Source organism: Phodopus roborovskii, unplaced genomic scaffold (assembly GCF_943737965.1).
Source record: "Phodopus roborovskii unplaced genomic scaffold, PHOROB, whole genome shotgun sequence".
Taxonomy (NCBI): Eukaryota; Metazoa; Chordata; class Mammalia; order Rodentia; family Cricetidae; genus Phodopus; species Phodopus roborovskii.
Window position 1 is genome coordinate 17,191,570 of NW_026126416.1, and position 19,683 is coordinate 17,211,252.

The 19,683-nt window shown below is 47.6% G+C and overlaps 1 protein-coding gene across 1 annotated transcript in view; it reads left to right on the forward strand.

The window, feature by feature from the left end:
* Window positions 1–446: 446 nt before the first annotated feature.
* Jag1 (jagged canonical Notch ligand 1) overlaps window positions 447–19,683 on the forward strand; it is a 35,432-nt gene continuing 16,195 nt past the window's right edge. Inside the window, exons 1-5 of the mRNA XM_051183288.1 lie at window positions 447–1,025; window positions 1,448–1,753; window positions 10,175–10,226; window positions 14,988–15,242; window positions 16,873–16,933. Coding sequence (XP_051039245.1) covers window positions 945–1,025; window positions 1,448–1,753; window positions 10,175–10,226; window positions 14,988–15,242; window positions 16,873–16,933 — 755 coding nt within the window. The 5' untranslated portion in view covers window positions 447–944. The remainder of the gene's footprint in view (window positions 1,026–1,447; window positions 1,754–10,174; window positions 10,227–14,987; window positions 15,243–16,872; window positions 16,934–19,683) is intronic.

Genomic DNA, 19,683 nt, shown 5'->3' on the forward strand with positions numbered 1-19,683 from the left:
TCGCTGGGAGCCGCCCGGTCTCCCGGCGGGCAGTCCCTCCTCCCGGGGCGAAAGCCGCAGCTGACGCAGGCGGCTCGGAAGGCGGAAGCCGCCCGCCCCAACTGCTCCGGCCGCACCGCGGCGCCTACACCTGGGGCTTGCCCGGGCGCTCAGGCCGCGCATCGAGGGGGCGGTCGGGCAGAGGCACTCCGGGCGTCTCAGAGCCACCGGCTTCTCCACGTTCCCCCCGGGTCCTTTCTTTCTCTTGGCCCGAGGTCCCCAGAGCAGTGGTCTGCGTGGGGGACCCCCAGGACGACGGAGCCACCCGCCACATCTCGCAGCCCCCCAAGCCCTTCTAAGTTCCTCCCCCTCCCCAACAACCCGGAGGAAAGGGGCGTGCCTGATGCCGGACACGCCCCTTATGAATATTAACAATCGCGCATGCGCCTTGTTCCTCGTGCTGGGTAGAGGTGGCCAGCCCGAGTCGCGGCTCCCAGACGGGCGCTCTGGGTCCCTCTCCGAGAGCCGGGCGGGCACGCGTCATTGTGTTACCTGCAGCCGGCCGGCTAGCTAGGCTCAGGTTTTTTTTTCCTGCTCCCTCCCCCTCGTTCCATGCAGCTAATCTGAAAGGGAATAAAAGGCTGCGCATAATCATAATAATAAAAGAAGGGGAGCGCGAGAGAAGGAAAGAAAGCCGAGAGGTGGAAAAGGAGGGGGAGCGCCTCAAAGAAGCGATCAGAATAATAAAAGGAGGCCGGCCTCTTTGCCTTCTGGAACGCGCTGCTCTTGAAAGGGCTTTTGAAAAGTGGTGTTGTTTTCCAGTCGTGCATGCTCCAATCTACGGAGTATATTAGAGCCGGGACGCGGCGGCCGCGGGGCCAGCGGCGACGGCAGCCTCGGCGGGAACACCAGCGCTAGCGGCGGCGGCGGCGGCGTCCGGAGTGCTCGCGGCGCGCGGCGCAGCGATGCGGTCCCCACGGACGCGCGGCCGGCCCGGGCGCCCCCTGAGTCTTCTGCTCGCCCTGCTCTGTGCCCTGCGAGCCAAGGTAAGAGTCTCTCTCCCGCTCTTACTCCCCGCGCTCTTCTCCTGGACGCGGGCGGCTGTGGCTCCCAGAGCAAGCTCCCGAGTCCTTGGACACCGGGCTCCCTGACCCCGACTCTTCATCCTAGGATCTATAGTGGGTCTGGGAACGCCGGCTCCCCAGAGGGAAGTCTCCGGCCTCGAAAGATAAACTCCTTTAGGCTGGCCAGAGTGTGGTCTTTTGGCCCCTCGGGGCAGTCCTCCGATTTTTCCCGCACTTGGTTTTTATGCCCCCGAATCAGGGCAAGCTCTGAACCTAGTTTTGCCAAATTATTTTCACTTGCCGCCTAGGAGTCTTCGCGGCTTAGGGGGTGGGGAGTCGCAAGGAGTCTCCACTTAGCAAGAAAAAAACTTAATCACGCGTTGACCTTTCTTCCTCGCCGGCAGGTGTGCGGGGCCTCGGGTCAGTTTGAGCTGGAGATCCTGTCTATGCAGAACGTGAACGGAGAACTGCAGAATGGGAACTGCTGCGGCGGCGCCCGGAACCCAGGCGACCGCAAGTGCATCCGCGACGAGTGTGACACGTACTTCAAAGTGTGCCTCAAGGAGTATCAGTTCCGCGTCACGGCCGGGGGACCCTGCAGCTTCGGCTCAGGGTCCACGCCTGTCATTGGAGGCAACACCTTCAATCTCAAGGCCAGCCGCAGCAACGACCGTAACCGCATCGTTCTGCCTTTCAGTTTCGCCTGGCCGGTGAGTGAACCGACTCCCAGATGGAATCGAACGCGGGGACGAGCCCTGTATTCGCTTGAGAAGATTTAATAGCTCCTGGCTTGAATTGGCCCTAAGTGGAGTGGCTTTTGAGGTGGCGAGTCTGAGAGTTCATGCTAGAGCTAGTTAGACCTAAAATGAGATGGGCCAGGCGGGTCTTCTTCCACACTGGATGGTGTTTGCTTAGCTTACTGAACTGGGGCCACTGAAGAGGACTGGGGGGGAGGGGAATTCCCAAGGATGCTAGTTTTGTACTTGATACTTGGAATAGCCACCACCAACCAGGAGGTCACTATAGATGATCTTTTTGCTTAACTGAAACTCAGAGCGCCCTGGAAGGCGACTTCGCACAGTTTGCCCTCCGAACGCTGTCCAAGTTGGCACCCTCCTCTTTCCCGTGAGCCGCCCCGAGGGCGGGTGTGTCCTTCCTGCAGGGTGTGGGGGAGCCGGTTTCCCGCGACTTCAGGGGAGATTTTGGTGTTTTGGAGGGCGCTCTCCCAGCCTAGGGTGGCGGCTGCAGGGGTGTCTCCGGCTAGTGCCCGGGCCTTAGTCTGTGAACCCCCGCCCCCTGTCGGCCCCTTTCTCCCGCCCCTGCTCGGTGTAGCCCTGGCTGCCTCGCTCCCAGCGGTTCCCCAGCTCTGGAACAGCTGTGTTTGCAAACTTCCCCGGGAAGGGCGGGCGCACACTCTCGTCCGGAGGGCACACGGCCTTCACAAGCCCTTCCGGGGCTGTGGCAAGGCTTAGAAGGGGAGGCCCGCTGGAAGTAGTGTTTTCGGGTGCAAGTGCATGCATTCTCATGTCCCTTCACGGCCCTCGGAACAGCTTGAGGCCGGCGTACAGCTGGCAGACTCTGCAGCAAAGCCCTTGCAACATCCCAAAATGGGTGGAAGGAAGATGGGTGCGATTGCAGAAGGGGAGGAAAGGGAAATGGTGGGGGTGTGCCCGTTGTCCAGGAGGCGTGACTCGCTGCCAGGACTGGTGCTTGGCCAAACTTGAGCTCCGAGGGTGGGTGGTAAGAGGGGGGAGCTCTGTGCCCCGGAGGATTGCTTTCCGCCACGTGCTCTGATGGGGTGCGCTCTGCTGCCTCCTACCCGCGAGTTTGGGCTGTGATTGGAAACTCTGAAGAGGGGCGGGAGAGAGGAGCCTGTCTGGCTCAGTCTATGTACGAAGCTGAGCTGGCTCTTAAAGTCTGGGTTTACAGGAGTTGGCCTTTGCTATGGGTGCGATAAGACAGTTATCAAAAACATGCTATTAAAAGGGTCTTATTTTGGCAGGGGACTGCTGTTGTAGGTGAAGTTCTTTTCAGATCTGCGGGCTGTGTCTGTTGTGGGATTTCACTTTTACAAAGAATGTTTGTCTTGTTTGTTAATCCCCTATTAGGGAGAACTGTAAGCTAAAGAGGTTGGCCACCTCTAAATCTGGCTGGGTCCAAGCTTAGGGTGAGTGCTGGCTGCCCTTGAACTGTGTTTGGAGTTTAGGAGGAAGGGGCCTGCAGGTGGTTCCACCCTCCCTAGGACCAGCCCGACCCCCGTGCTTTTCACAAGACCATAAAAGGAATCTTATTAGTGATGTGGAAAAAAAAAAACCCAGCAGGCCTGGCTGAGGTTTATTTTGGAGAGAGGGGTCAGAGGGAGGATGGCTTGGATGAAAACAGACAGGCTTGCTCCTCTATGGGCTAGCTGGGGAAAAGTGACCTAGACGTGTGGCTGTCTGCCTTTGACACCTAGCAGAGAGTTCTTCACAGACAGGGAGGTGAAACCCTATGAGTGGCTAGCAGGTTGCCATCACTGACTTGCTAGTACTCTTCGGTGCCTTTGGGCCCCATGGGTCACCAACCAAGAAATAGACTCAGTTTTTCTAGAAAGAGGGCGACCCACTGGGTCAGCACTGAGAATGTGGTTCTTTTGAAGCTGGGCCAAGTACATGCATCACTCATAAACAAGACTCCACCCTGCTGCCCCAAAAAAGGCCTCCTGTGAAATACAAGCTGTACTTCCCAAGAGAAACTGAAGTTCGGGTGTATTGTTTTAGTTTATTTTCCTCACTGCGGTTAGAGAAACGCTGCTGTCTGTAACTTCCAAGAATGACTCCAGGGTGAGTGTTTGCTTCAGTGAAAGCCTTCAGCTTCCATCCTGCTAGGGGATAGCGCAGCTTCATGCACTTTTTGCTAATTAACATTAGAAGCTTGTCTTAAAAACCTGGTCTCTGGAGTTGGTGTACCTGACAGAGTATGTGCCCAGTATTCTGAAAGGCTCTGGGTTTGACTCCAAGCACCACAAATTTAAAGCAAAACAAAACAAAACAAAACAAAAACTCCCCACAAAAACCAAAAGAAGTTTTTTGTTTTTTTTTTTTTTTTTTCTTGGATAGGTAAGAGTGGAATGTGGTGCATAGGTAATACAATTCAAGAGAAAGACAGAGTTTAAAAAGCAAACAAAAACTCCAGGCTACCTTGGCCTCTTAGCCACATAAGCTGCCAACCCCTAAGCAGACACAGTTGTCATTTGGGCTAAGTCCTCCTAAATTGGCTTACAAGGGAAGGGAAACACTGTGGTTAGCAAGGCTAGTCCAGTGAGAAAGGTCATGTAATACCTGTCTTTTGTTTGGTATTATGGCCCCCTTTCATGGTCTAGAGAGGAAGAAGAGGAAATGATCTGGTCAGATATGAAACACAATCTGCATCCCAGCATGTGAGATGCTCTGAAGTGGGCCTCCCTGCCATATCAGTGTCATGTCTGGTTATATCCCCCTTGGGCTACATCCCACTTGGTGTCAACTGCTCTGGCTTTGTGTCAGTGGCTTCTGGTTGTGTTGTCATTCATATTGCAAGGCAACTCTGCCTCAGCAACCAGCTTGATTTATTATTCTCAATTTGGGGTACTGGGTAATAAGAAGAATATCATTATGACAGGTAATTGGGCTTAACAAGAAATGATTTGGGAATAACCATTAATAAATCACTGAAATGGTTAATTTTCACCTCCCCAAATTAGTTAAAAAAAAAATCCCACTAGTGCCTGCTCATTAAAAATGCATTAGTGCAATTGCTTTATTTTATTTTATTTTTTAAAACCTGGGTCAAACAACTGGAGTATCTGGCTTTATCTTTAAATACTATTGACCCCATTCAGAGTCTTGCTGAGATCCACTTTCATTATTTTAGCAAAAGGTAATGAAATGTGATTGTAACATAGCAGAAGGATGCCAGTGTGAGCTCTTCTCACATTTACAGCCTGAGTCACTAAAGAACTGGACCAGTTAGGGTCAAGTTGCCATCAGGTGGCTAGTCACAGAATGTAAATGACCAGTCCTTGGTTATGATTATGCTCTCTGCCATCTTTCCTGTAGGTGTGTGTGGACACACGGATGACAGAGGAATAAGATTCTCTTTATGTTGTTTTTTTCTGTACCTTACCTGTGTGCTTAACGTGTGTGTAAACAACACCCTTGTGTATGTACTCAGCGCAAGGGATGTTCTGTGTATGGAGAAAACATTCTTTCCCTTTAAGAAATCTTCCTCAAAAATGTTTATATCACTGGACTTGGGGGAACACTGAGTGAGACAGGGTGGCTTGCAAACAGTAGAACAGCTGTGACCTGCACGGACTGCTGTTCCGAGTACTTACTGGTTTCTAATAGTTTTCCTTCTCTTGCAGGTATAACCCTCTGTTTCCTCCTTTTCTTGTTTCTTAGCAACTTGCTCAAACTTCCAGTACTTACAAGAGTTTGCATCCCTCCAGCTCCACACCCATATTTCTAAAGGGACTCAGAACATTTGTAGAAAATGGTGAAGCTTTAGGACCAGTGCTGTTGGAAGCTGAATGGGTCAGAAGAAGAGACTACAGCAATGTATTTAGATATATAACTTCCCAGAAAGCCAACAGTCTGAGTACTGCCTAGCATCTTTACAAGTACCGGGACCTTTGGGACACTTTGTACAGAGGACAAGTGGGAAATTTAGCATGGCTGTAAAGGCTGTTTGTGAGGAAAAAAAGGCCAAGGCCATAAGGAGTCTTCACATTTCACATGTGAAAACAGGAATGCAAGCAGAAAGCTTGGCCAGCCAAATTCAAAGTAGCCGCTGTTCCTGTTGAAGAAGGGCCAAATTTGGTCCCGGTGTCGGGCTTCCAGATTACACAACAATGTGAGGATGCATAAACTGTGGGTGTGCATACAGCTAGCTTGATAATCCATAATGACTACTAGGCCTGAGAATTCTCCTTGCTAAAGTTCTAGAGCTATTTCCCCAACCCAATGTTTTGGGATTCTAGCTGCTCAGAAATGATATTTAACTGCAGCTCTTAAATATACTTGAAAAACAATTAAAACAAAATAGGCTTAACCTTTTCTTCCAAGGGCTGGAGGACATATTTGGAGGCAAGAAAGTGAAGATTCTAACATTGTAGGTGAGAGAAAGTGGGTCTTGGGTTCAGAAACTGTTGCTGGCTGGCTTCTGATTATTGCTTGGTCCACAGCAGCCCCCTTGGCTTTTATTCATGGTGTCAGTAACATCTCTTACTGGAGCAGCACATGTGTGGGGAAGACATTCCCAGGGTGGCTCCTAGTGGTTAAAGGGGACATGTGAATAATCTGAGTCCTCTACCAGCTCAGCCCAGTTTTTATGCACTTTTGGTAAATAAGTAGAAAGGCTTCTTGTTTGGGCTTGCTCTGTGTGAACTGGATGGTTGTGCTTGGCTGGCTTCTTGGTATTCTATCTATTAACCTCACCACCCTTTTGTAACTGGTGCATTTAATTATCAGTGGGATGCCTTTCAAACAGGTAAGGGTAATGATGGGAAAGGGGTTAGGGGCCTCTCATTGAGAGTCTCAAATCTGGATATGAGCTCTGGGGCCCCTTGGTGAGCCTTTGAGGTGGGCTTTGATGAGAAAATCACCCTTTGTAACCAGATCACTCTCTATTGACATGTCAAACCCCACAGAAATGGTTGCTTTCTCTGACTAGAGCTTCAGCTTGCATGCACTAGGGGAGTGGTCTTTTCTTCACCCCTCACCTTGCCAAAACCCTAAAAGACAGGAATTGTGTGTGCCCACACATGGACTCTCTGAAATCTTTTTTGTTTCACATGTTTTGTGACGGGAATATTTTATACTCTGGCCACCCAGACACAGGCAGGACAATAGAGTTGGCTGGACTGACTGAAGTGAGGATTACAGAGAAGAATGGAGCCTCTCCAGAAATACTGCTAATACAGGACAAGTGACAGGAAGCAACAGTTGAGTCAGCAGAGTGCATGCAGGGCCCCTGACAGACCCGGGGCCAACAGGCTATGTACAATGGCTGTGTTGGCACTCGGGGCATTCCCAGGATGTGCATGCCTCTGGCGGGCCTGTCTGTCCCAGTGGTCTGGGGTTTTGGACTCCACACGCGTGCTGTTTGGATGGCGGTTTGTTTGTGTCCGTCAGCTTGGCAGGAGGGGAGGCAGCCACTTCTTAGGGCTTGGTTTGGCTGCCACTGTTGCCAGGAAAAGGAAGCTCCCAGCTGCCAACACAATCACCTTTGTTTCTCACATCCCCCCTGCTTAATGTGGCAATTAAGTGCTTACTGCTTTGCCCAGTGCCAAGGTAACCACCACCATGGAGTGGGGCAGGACAAAGAATGAACCCTAGACCGGCAGCTCAAGTGTAGAGGATAGGAGGAGGTGCCTGGTGACCGAGCTTTGGGAAGGCAACCTGGTGACTGTGAGATGCCTTGGGGACTTTGATGCCAAGACTCTTCTGTAGGTAAAATTGCATGGAAATTTCCCAAAAGGCCATTCTGAAAGCTGACCAGTACTTTTAGATGCTTCACAAGAATGGAAGTCAGCTGCCACACTGCCAGATGTCCTTGAGCCTGGGGCTGGGAAGGGCCAGAAGTGACTCACTTGCAAATCTAGATGGAAGATCTGGTAACTATCCTGCCTCTTGCTTTACCCCCAGACTACTACTTTGGGGAGGCCGAGGACACACAAAGAAACCCAGGGGACTCCTCAAAGTCTTTTATTGTTTGAACCCCAGCAAAACTCAGGGTTTGCTTTTTGTTTGGTTTTGGGTGTGAAGTTAAGACTGAGCAAAACTTGCCTTTCTAAGCCCCTTCCAAACCCTCCTAGGACTGGCAACTTGACCTCTTTTGGGTTTTCATAGCAGCCAGTTACATGTGGCTGATTTGTGACTGGCTATCTGCTTGAGTGACATGAGGTACATGAGGTACACATGGTCTAGAATCTCAGTGTTCAGACATATAAGTTGGGGATGTACAGAGGTCAGGCGTGGGCCTGGGAAAAAATTAAAGCTCCCTAGCAACTAATAATCATTGCCAAATTATCTTGATTGTTGATCTATAGTGTGGGGATGGAGTGGGAGGGAAGAATGCCTCTTAATAAAAGCCTTGGAGGGAATCCTTTCTCTGAAGGCAGGGCACCCATGCCTCAGGAGACCTGGAACTTTAATCCAGGCTCTCAAGAGAGCAAAGTCCAGGCTTGACTGTTGTCACTGCAAGCCCCTACCCTTAGTTCTAGCCCATTTGCACCTCCCCAAAGGAAGACATTGGATTAAGGGATCATACCATCAGCCTTTTCGCTCCAGCCTGGGTAGTGTTGGTCAACAACTTTTGAATCCAAGATGGACCTCGAAGATGGCTTGATCTTACATGTTCTTGTGCAAGGTCTAAGGATGTCTTGTGCCTTGAATACAAAGCTGAGAGAATACTGCTGTGCCAGCTGGTTCCAAGGCACCTTCCTTTGCAGTGGTGTTTGTGGGTATTATGTGTGTTTAGTGCTTGTGCAAGTCTGTCAAAACTCTTGGTATCAATGCATTTAATCAGAGGATTAATTACAGCAATATTGTTGAAGTGAAGGATGTGGGCCTCAACGTGACCAACAAATGAAGGGCTTAATTATACAGAATCAGCCACACATCTGGCCTCATTTCGACTTGGCTCTCACCATGAATCAGTAGAGAAATATAATTTCTTGTGCTCTTAGGGAAGAGTCCTATAATTTGTAGGAAGTCCTAGGAAACTTAAAGAGGCTGTAAATAAGGTGTAACTTTCACTAATAAAATATTAACGACAATAACAATGTATTTGGACCCACAGCCACTAACAGGAGAGGGCTGGGTATGTGTCCCAGCTTGCCTGGTTTTGCTTGCTTTGTGAGCATTTTCCCACAGTTATCAGTGAACGAAATGGAATCCTGCTGTAAGTATGAAACATATTTCGGCTGAATTCCAAGGCAGGGTCTATCACAAGATATTTTTGTAGTCAGGGCAGACCTGCTGTGTCACTGAGAGAGTAATAAGCTGCCCTTGATTTATGAATGAAACCTCCTGCTTTTCTCCCATGCCTTTACCCTATCGGTGCCATCTCTTACCCTGGCAGTAGCGTTTCTGGTGGCGTTGTGGTTATCTGAGCACCATAAGCATTGCATGGGTTCATGGCGGTGGCAGAGCAAGGCTACACAAACCTGTTCCGTTTCTTTTCTCCACTGTATTTCTTCAGTCCTCGGATAGGCTTAGCAAGCTTTGCCTGAGTGCCTATTGTGAGCGAAGATTTGAGTAAAAGTGGAAATTTGCTAATGGCTTGGGTCTTGGGGAAGAGAGGGAAGAATTCAGAGACAAACTTAGAAGACAGCAAGTGCTTCAGTAGGATAGCTGGCATCTTGCCAGTATCCTGGGAATTTGTTAAGTTACCTAACTGATCATTCCAGGAATGTTTGATCTTATTGACAGATACGTTCATCAATAAATATAACCCATGGGTGTGCAGGGGCCTCTCCTTTGTACTTTTCTCCCACAGACTGCCACAACCCACCCCACCACCCAAGCTAGGTTGCTGCCTTTGTCTTAATTCTTTGAGCCTACCCCTCCTTCTTCCTAGAGTCACCTGATACTTGTGGGAGCTGGGATGGTCTCACACAGACAGGGCTTTCAAAGGGGTTCTGAAAGGGAAAAGGGGGCCTCCCTAGGGACTGCCACTACCAGGGCCCAAAGCGTAACCCAAGCAGTTCTCTCTCAGTACAAATACCTGAGTAGGTTGGCTTGGGATAAATTCTTTGTGTGGGTTTTTTTCTCATGCACTAGAACTAGGGACTGGAAACTTTTGGGAAACCTATATGTTACGTGTTCCCATATAGGGAGGTACACTATTTTCTGATCAGTGCTCTGGGCTCCTTGCTTGCTTGGCCTGAGCCCCAGTGTGCCCCTGCTGGGTGAAAGGAGTTGTCAACCTGGAATGAGTGCTGAAGACAAAAATTGAGTTTGGTCTGGCTTCAAATATCCAGTTGCCTTTTTGGTTTTCTATTTTGGGGCGGTGGCAGGCAGAGCACACAGGGAGGCCCAGAGATTGCAGCATCTAAGCATTGATCCCCTATATCTAAGTAACTGAACTTTTGCTTACCTGTCTTGCAGAGGTCCTACACTTTGCTGGTGGAGGCATGGGATTCCAGTAACGACACTGTTCGTAAGTATCTCCTCAGGGAATTCTTCTTTAAATGCTGTTGGAAGTGCAGCGCTTGGCAACTCTGCCAAAGTCCCCAGCGCCCCTCCCCCCACCGGGGCTGAACCTGTCTGTGGAGTCTGTTCCTTAACTTCCTAGAACTTCCATCTGAAATATTAAGTAGCCAGAATAGACTCCCTGGGTTTACTCAGTCCTTGCAGAAAAGGGACCTAGATTATCTCTGGATGGAGATCTTAATGGTTTTACAACTTTAAAACCTTGTAGACTGCTAAAGGATCAAAGTAATGACTCCTTAAAAGTCCATTTAAATTTGAAGTGAGCGTTTAATCTCTCATCAGAAAGATAAAGCCGGGAGGTGCTGGGCTCTAAAGACCAACCTTAAATTTCACTGGGTGTGCAGGTGAGCCTCAAGCCAGTCTGAGTTTCCCACACTGCTCACCACAAACCTCCCATTGAAGCAGAATTTCAGAGCCCCTGAAGTCATGACCTGCCCTGTCCCTTCTGAAAGATGGCTCTGTTTTCTAGGCCCGCAGAGTGGTACAGTGGGGGCTGGTGAGGCAGTGAAGGTGTGCCTAGGTGACAGTGGTCAACTGTAACTTAACATGTTTTCCCTCACATCAAAATAGACAGTTTCTTTTTTTATTACTAGAGCTGGCCTGTCATTGGAAAACCTGATTCTCTCTGAAATTCTTTGTTTTGTTCAGGAAGAATACAGATTTTCACCTTTGCTCTCTGCCTTCTCTGTCATGTGCCTTCTGCTTCTCTGGCTTACTATTTCTTACATTTTGCACTGCTAATCAGATCTATGTCCCTTGTCAACATCATTGTGCTTTTCTATTCTAGCCAAAGGTAGTTAGTATCTGGCATGGGCGTCGTGATGTTGCATTTAAATTCATTGGCATTTCAGCACGGCTGGATTCGTGAGCCTCTTAGGGTCACAGAATCCTTGCCCAGTCTTCATGTGAGGCAGGCTGCCTGACATTTGGGATGCTCTCTTGGTTTGGCATCCCTGCCTAGGAAGGGGCTCATGGAAGGCCAGGATCTCAGCTGCCTCATTATGAAGGTCATTTACACTTTGAGGGGAGTGGTAGGGCTCTTTGCCAATCAGGCTTGCTTATGGTTGATGCCAGCCAAGGTTATGGATACCTGTCTGTTCTCTGTCCCCCTTCCCCCAAACACTGAGCTCTGTGTAGACATTCTATCATTTTACCTTAAATGCAATTCAATGCATAGGGGTAAAGATGTGGACCTTCTACCCACACTGGTACAGGAATGGTATTCAACTGGCAGTTCGAGTAATCCAATGGATGGATCTATATCCATCCTTGACCAGGTCAGGATGTCTGATAGGGACCTGGGAGAGGATTCCCACCCTAGCATCTGTGGCATATAGGCAGTGCTGTCTGTCATCTCACACTCCGGAGTGTGTCTCCAGGGATCTACAGTCCATCCACAGTTCCCCAGGGTTCTCCACATTTCTAGGCAATGGAAATCCGTACACTTTGGGGTTCCTGGATATCTCATCCCTTCCGAGGATAACTAGTTCCTGGGTAGGAGACAAGGAAAACTGAGATGAGAACAAAGTGCTTTCAGATCTCAGTTTCTAGGAAGAGTGGGTGACACAGTCAAAGCTGTCATTGCAGTTAAGAAACTTACATTATGAGTTTGGTGGTTCCTGTACTTTCCTGTTCACCATCTGCATCTTTCATTCATATTTCCAAGGCATCACAAATTCAGTGGTCAAAGCCAAATTTGGGGTCTGTCCTCTCCAAGAGCCCTTTCTGGGCAACAAGCATCAGTATTTGGACAACCGGTGCCGTAAGCCATACAGCTGAAAGTCCCCTGTGTACTCTTTTGTCATCTATATCTACACAGCCTTCAACTTCTGGACGGTCTTGTCCTTTTGCTCTCCATATGAATCCAGCTGCCTCCTGCCACATCTACTGCCGCTGCCCTGGTCCACTTCACTGCCTGCTTGCATCTGAGTTAGCATGACTGCCACATGGTCTGTCCTTCCTGGCTCTGGTCAACTTCCAATATCGTCTCCATCTTTGTTCCTTTTTCTTGAGCATAACATTTGCTGGTCATCCTAATGGTTAAAGCCAACTGCTTAATGGCTTCCCATAGCCCTTGGGTCAGATCTTGGTGTGCCTTTTCTTCCTTTTCTTTGTGGCTTGACCATGTCTATTGTTTCTGTATCTGTGGCTTCTTTAACCATTTTCATCCTTGAGTGCATCACATTTCTTTCTTGTCTCAGGACCTTGATGTGCACTGTTTGTTCTTCCTGGGATATTTGGTTCTTTGTTTTCTTTATCCTCTGCCCTTCCAAAGCACTTGACGATGCCAAGGAGTCCAATGGTGTGGGCTAATCTTTGGTAGCTCATCCAGTTGCAAATGTCCTGGCTTTATATGTAACTTACAGGCAGATCCCTGAGTCTGTGGACAAAATTCCTTTTCACATCAGCTCTGCCTTTAACCCTAATGAGCAGAGTATAGACCAGATTAAGTTCCAAGGCTGGCTCCCACCCTAAGTCTTCCATCCCTTTTTAATGTGGATCAGGACTGTAGCATATAAAGATCCAAGTTTCTCTTTTTCTACCTGAGCAAAGAATTTCAGTATATGGTAATGTTCAGTTGATTAATGGATATGTAAGCATAACCAGGAATCCTTGAGACCAAGGCTTCCACACAGCTGAGACTTCTCTGCTAAGGCCTCTATCTAGGTTTTCTTCTTAGTTCTTGAGTTGTGTTCTTTGTGTTCCCTCCTCCTTTATTTTTGTTGTACAAGAACATGTGTATGTTTCATGATGCACTTTTATGCCATGGAAATTTACCAGGATGTGTGCTAACATTCTTTTCCAGTCCTTGGGCTGGAATACCCCAGCTGAGCTGCCCCTAGTACTTAGTGGCCTGAGCTAGTGGAAATGCTGAGTCAGGTGGCAATGTAGAATCATCACAAAATAAACTCAGGCTCCACAACCCAGGCAGTGTAGAGCATGTCACATATACTGGTGCCTTTCTTCTCAGAGGGTGTGAAGTTGTTTTTATGGCTCTGTTAGCTCTCCTGAGGGTTCTTAAATTATCATCAGCATTTCCTGAAAGTAGATACAAAGTGCAATAACTATAGACTTGCCCATCATTTGGCAGGTCAGGATGCTCCTGACCTCTGGTCTCATGTCTGGGAGAAGCTAAGGTACCTTAGTGGCATGGCTACTGTGTTTAATAATTCCTTCACAACCACGAGGTAATAGCCCGCTACATTTCTTAACCGAACCTGCAAAACAAACAGGCAGTTAATGGAGAGGCTTTTTTTTTTTTTTTTTTTTTTTTTGCCATTCTTTGATCTGTGTATATTTGCAAAAACTCAAGTACAGTGTTACCTGCACATGGTTCTTCTGTGTGTTGCTGCTGGATGTGAGCCTGAAGGAGGTACATGGGCTTGTTCAAGGACTTTTCCTGCCCACACCACCATCCAGACTGGCTGGGGCTGTGTTGGTTGTGGATGGAGCCACCCAAGAGTTCTTCCCCTGGTCACCTGTAGGGCTTGTCTAGCTTTGTCAAGGAGCACAGGCCCAAGGCCTAGAAAAACAGTCATGTGGGTGTGCAAGAATCACAAAGGCATTGCAAGTAGGGCCTAAGTTGCCTCTCCAAGGTGGCCTTGAATTTGACAAGGTGATGACTGGCAGGTTTAAGAAAACAAACATAGCACCAGGCTGAGTGCTGACTTAGAGCCTTGTTACTTGCTCTCATCCTTCTGCACTACTTGCTTCTGGGGTTTGGAGCTATTTTAGTACCTGTCTCTTCTCTTAGATTAGATTGCAGGTGACCTCAGTGTAGAGGCCAGGTCTTATTGCTTCTGAGAACTGCTTGGTCTTTAGACATTTACTCTGCCTAGCAGGCATTTTTTAAGGAGCCCGACTTAAAACGGACACAAACACAATGATGCCTCAACCTACCCGTCTGCAGGCTGAATTACTGTTTATTAATGTGTTTGTTTTTCATGTGTTGCAATACAGCCCTTGGCTTCTCAGTGAAGAAAAGAGATTTTCCAAGGGAATCTTGGAAGTAAAATGGAAATAAAGATTGCTAACCTTACCTGGAATGGTAAAATTTCTGTACAAATAAAATTACCCAAGGGGCAGCCTTCTATAATATTTCAAAGTTTTTGCAAAAGAGTGTGGCTAGCAATATGTTAGGAAAGTCAGCAAACGACATAGAGCACAGGGACAAACACAAATGGTCACTGTCACTGAAGGCCAGTTAAAAGACACTGTTTTATCTGTTGGGCAGAGATCAGACTATGGTACTTCTGCTGGTGCAGCAACTTGTGCTGTTGTGGGACAGACCCACAGGGCTTTGCTGGCAGGGAGTTGGGGATTTCATGTGGGGATGGAGTGTGTTGTTTGTGTGCACTAGCCTCCGTATGATATTTCTTGCTGCTGGCCCCACATTCATGGGCAGATTTGTTCAACATGCTTGTTGCAGCTTTGAATATCATGAGGCTAACTTTAATGACTTGAGTGCCCATAGAGCAAGGATGAGGTGCATGAATTTAATGGTATTGCCAAACAAGAAAATATATAAAGCACCTGGCAATGAGGTTAAGTGATGAATTGGCATACAGGGAAGAGGGTACAGCTTTTTTCCATTACTGTTTGATTTTTGTGTTATGTGTGTTTGTAGCTTGAAAGCGGCCAAAATGGTCAGAGCAGAAGATGGCTATTGTGATGTTAATGAATTTCATCTTTTTTTCTCCCCCTCTAGAACCTGATAGTATAATTGAAAAGGCCTCTCACTCAGGCATGATAAACCCCAGCCGGCAATGGCAGACACTGAAACAAAATACTGGGATTGCCCACTTTGAGTATCAGATCCGAGTGACTTGTGATGACCACTACTATGGCTTTGGCTGCAATAAGTTCTGTCGGCCTAGAGATGACTTCTTTGGACACTATGCCTGTGACCAGAATGGCAACAAAACCTGCATGGAAGGCTGGATGGGTCCTGAGTGTAACAAAGGTATGTGTGCATGCAGCTGGGTGGATTGGTAAATGTTGTTGGCCTATCACTTTTGGTGCCAGGTTCAAAACCGTTCAGTAGTCAAGTGTGAGGGCAGGATATTACTGTTATCTCGGACCAAAGCATGAAGATGCTGTGTGTAGAAGATTCTGGTGGTACCCTGTCCAGCTCTCCTCTACCAGCTGGTGTCCCCATCCCCCAGCTGCTATGAGTGTTGGCTGCTAACAGCTCGCAGCTGCTCCTTCTCTAGGGAGTTGTCCTTGGCCAAGCAGGAACCACTCTCTGCTCCATCCCTGCAGTGAACAGTTACTGAGTGACTGACACTGGGAGGTGGGGGTGTTACAAAGGCCAGCCCCTTTGCTTTAAAGCTGTGGAATAAGATTCACACTCCAGAGGTTCCCCTGGGATCTCTAGGAAGTTGGACCCCAGCTGAGACCATATCCTTGCTCAATTCCTCCTTCAGCCTCATCTGCTGCCTTCCCATTCCTTTCTCCTATTTCCACCTCTCCTCCTCAGACTGTTTCTGAGGAGCCTGATGCCAAACAGGAACAGGCCAGGACAGGGTTGCTCGAACAGACAGCGCTGTGGGGAATAACTGCCCCCAGCTCATGTGTCACTGCAGCTAGTTTCACTGGGCATCTGTGAGGTTGTGGCATTCTAGGGGAGGGGATAGATAGGTGGTCACCTTGTACTTTCATATTCCTTATGATTGAACCCATCTGAAGGAGTCTAAGATTTTAGAGGCCCTTACTGTCTCTTGTCCCTTATATTCCTGGAATTAACAATTCTAATTCCTAGCAATAGAGTTGGGGGCTCGAGCTCATATGCTATTCCCTCATGCACATATAATGTACCTTGCTTATTTGTACAATAATAATTAGATAAACTCTTTGAAGTGTGAGGGATGGGGCATGAGATGGCATGTGGTCTCTTGGACTGTATTCCTTTCTTTAGTAGCTAGTATGACTGACAGCAGTTTGTTTAAAGAATGGCACTTCTGAAATTGATGTCAGATGCTCAATATATTAAATAATTGTTTTTTTAAAATTTAATAGCAAATACTTAAGTTCTCTAATGTCATTCTCTCTCTCTCTGTCATCCTCTCTCTCTCTCTCTCTCTCTCTCTCTCTCTCTCTCTCTCTCTCTCTCTCTCTCTCTCTTTGATATCTTTCTTTCCAGTGAGCTAGTATTGAATTGCTGTTTGAGCTTCTTGGCCACAAGATTAGCTAGCCTTGTTCTTTAGCCCCATGGGATGGTTGAAACCAGTCATTTAGTGGGGAGGCTCACCTGAAGATACTGTGGTGAGAGACAGTGTTGGGGTAGGATGTTTTTTTTTTTTTTTTTTTTTTTTTTTTTTTTTTTTTTTTTTTTTTTATCATCTGTCTCTTGTAAGGGAAACTGGGCCGAGGCAAAGCTCAAGGAATAGACATGATAAGGGCTTTCCCCATCATGTACCTTCTTTTTGTCCCCAAATAGTATTTCATTTTGAAGATCTGCTTACATGGCCTTGACGTTTAAGCCTGGGTTTGTTATTTGGGTTCCCAGTTTTATGCACTCAGCCACTCTCAGGCCAGTGGCCTGCAAGGTATAGGCAGTGTTGTGTACTAATGAAACTTTCTGTTTTTCCCAGCTATATGCCGGCAGGGCTGTAGTCCCAAGCATGGTTCTTGCAAGATCCCAGGTGACTGCAGGTAAATGACGACTAACCGATGATCTCCGGTACTTTCTCCTTTTGTTCTTTTTTTTTCTTTGATGCAACACAGAGACTGACTTCATTGTGAATGTGCCTCTTTTTCTTTGGAGGAGGATGAATAAGTTGGGGGGAAAAACAAAACAAAACAGGCACATCCAAAGCTTATTAAATCATACCAGCTGTTTTGTGGAATGCACTTCTTTTGTGGGGGAAAAAAAAAAAAAAACAACCAAAAAGTCTTAACGGGCATAGCTGGCATCTTCATGTATTAACTGTTCTGTAAATTGATAAGACATGTTTGTAATCTTCCTTAAGTGCTGATGGACTGAACTGGGATGTAGCTTTGTGTTCATGTGTCTCCTCCTCCGCCCTGGCTTTCCCTCTGTCACCCTCCCCCACTTTTCCCATCAATAGGCAAAAGTCCAGCATTCTTTAGAATGGGATTAGTACAATCTCCTGGCCCCTTTGCAGGCAGGAGCTGGGCTGGTGCTGAGAGGTTAATGGCTGTGCTGGAATCTGCTCAGTTGAGGCTGATGAATGTAGACTTTGCTGCTGGCCTTTGAAGTCTGTTCTTTATGGTCCAGGACAATACTGAAGCCAAACGGAAACCTAGCCTGCCTGTTTCCCCTTCCGATGCCGGTTTTGGGGGCTTTTTGAAATGGACATTATGCCAATTTGGAAAAGCCTTGTTTCAGGAAATACCTTTGGTGTCTTTGGCATTTTCACTGGCCCCAAGCTTTATTCTCCCCCAAGCCTTTAAGAATTAGCAAATTCAGCAAGACGCTAAGGGAACCCTTTGGTCCTGTCACCTTTGCTCTGGAAGGCTTCTTTCTCTGACTTGAGCTAAGGTCAGTTTTTAAACAGTCTAAAGGCGCAAACTCCTACAACGAGGTACCTGGTGCTCTCACTGAAATGTAGCTTTTGACTTTTGGGGTCTGTGGTCAACCCAGATGGGTTGGTTGTATTGCCCCCAAACTATAAAATTAACAGGGAACTGTTAGAAGTACAGGTCCCCGGCACCACCCAGTTACCACTGACTTCCCAACCTTTAGTTGGGCCTAGGAGTGTGCATTTGCCAATGTGATTTCTCCCTTAGTAAACACCGAGGCTGCTGCTTTAACTGGTTACCTGTAGGATTGCCCTTGATGACTCTTCACTGTGCCCTATGTTCTCTTCCTGAGCCTTGGGAGGGCTAACTTAAGGCTGAAGAGGGATTCAAGTCAGCTGGAAGTAAACTAAGAACAGGTTGTCCTGGAGTTGTTTCTTCCTGCATTCTGAAAGCTGATTTGCAAGAAGCCTGAACAGGATTTGCCCACTAGAGATGTGCCTGGTCGCAGCTGACTGTGGCGTCTAACAGCATCTCCGTCAGAGACGGTGCTGAAACCCACCTACAGAGACTGCTAGTGAAGGCTGTTCTGGAGAAAATGAGAACAGCAGTTATATTAGGGCCTTGCAGCCTGCTCTCTACTGAGATGAGTATCAGCAAGGCTGGCTGAGATGTGTGCTACTGTCATCAGAATAAACACACTGCTGGGCAGGGGAGGTCCCTCCCAGCCAGAACAACAGGCTTTGTTTCCAGAATTGAGCCCTTTCTCTTTCGAAGTCTCACCTCCCACTCCCTGCCCAGACACGCACCAGTGCCCTTATTTACTTAAGGTGCAACTTTCCCACACGCCATTTGCATAGTCTCCCAGCCCAGTTCCTTCTCACTGCCTTGAAAGAAAATCAAAACAGAACCTTCCAGCTAAGGAAGTTCAGGTTGGGTCCTGCTCCAGAAATAGTTGCATGGCAAGTTACCTGTAAGTTGTCTTTTGGATTATGTATTACATGGGCTTTTTTTTTTTTTTTTTTTTTTTTGAGTCACCCACAGGAGAAAAATTCACTTGTTTTGTTGTGCCCAGGTAGACTCAGGTTGCCCCTTCCTGGGTGTACAGGCAGGTTTAGTGCTAGTCTGCCAATAATATCAAACTTAATTATGAGTCATCATCTCAGGAAAGTCTCTCAGTTTCTCATGAGAATGCTGATCATCTATCATTACACTGGGATAACTTGGTAGATGTCTCAGTTAGGGTCAGGATTTTTATTTGTTTTCATTTGAAGTCATCCATGGCCTTCCATGGTTGCTTTTCTTTTTTTTTTTTTTTTTTTACGCTTGGGCATTACACCTTCATTAATTAGGAGGTTAGGTTGGGTCCTCAGCTGTCCTGCTTGGTTTTATTAGGCAAACTGAAGAAGCATAACATCACTTGGGACATTGAGGGAAGGCGGTATTGCTGTGGTCCTATCAGCTCCCTTGTGTCTCCTAAGATAAGAATACTAATCTGACTGAATGGCTCCCTACCCTTCTACCTCCTGTTAGCTTGGATATCTGCCTCTTACGAAAATCATTCCCACCAAATGACATACTCTGTTCTTAGGTCAGTCTTTTAAATAGTGACTTGTTATTTCAACTGATGGTCTCCTTTACAGACACCAGAGTCCTGTGTCTGATTAACAGCCCCACATTCTAGCGGCTGTCCCTGTTTGGGCTTGGATGGCTGTCTTGAGAAGTTAGGAAGCAATCAGGATTCTCAAGGGTTCAGTGGCTTCTCAGCCTGGGTGATTAGCTAATAGCTAGATTTCTATAATTTTCCCATGACCAGGATTTGCTCTTTGCCTCCAGCTCTCTGGAACTCTTCCTTCTGGTTGGGGAGGGAAGACTGCCAGGGGGTGGGGTGTTGTTGTTGTTGTTGTTTTTCCCCAGAGTCA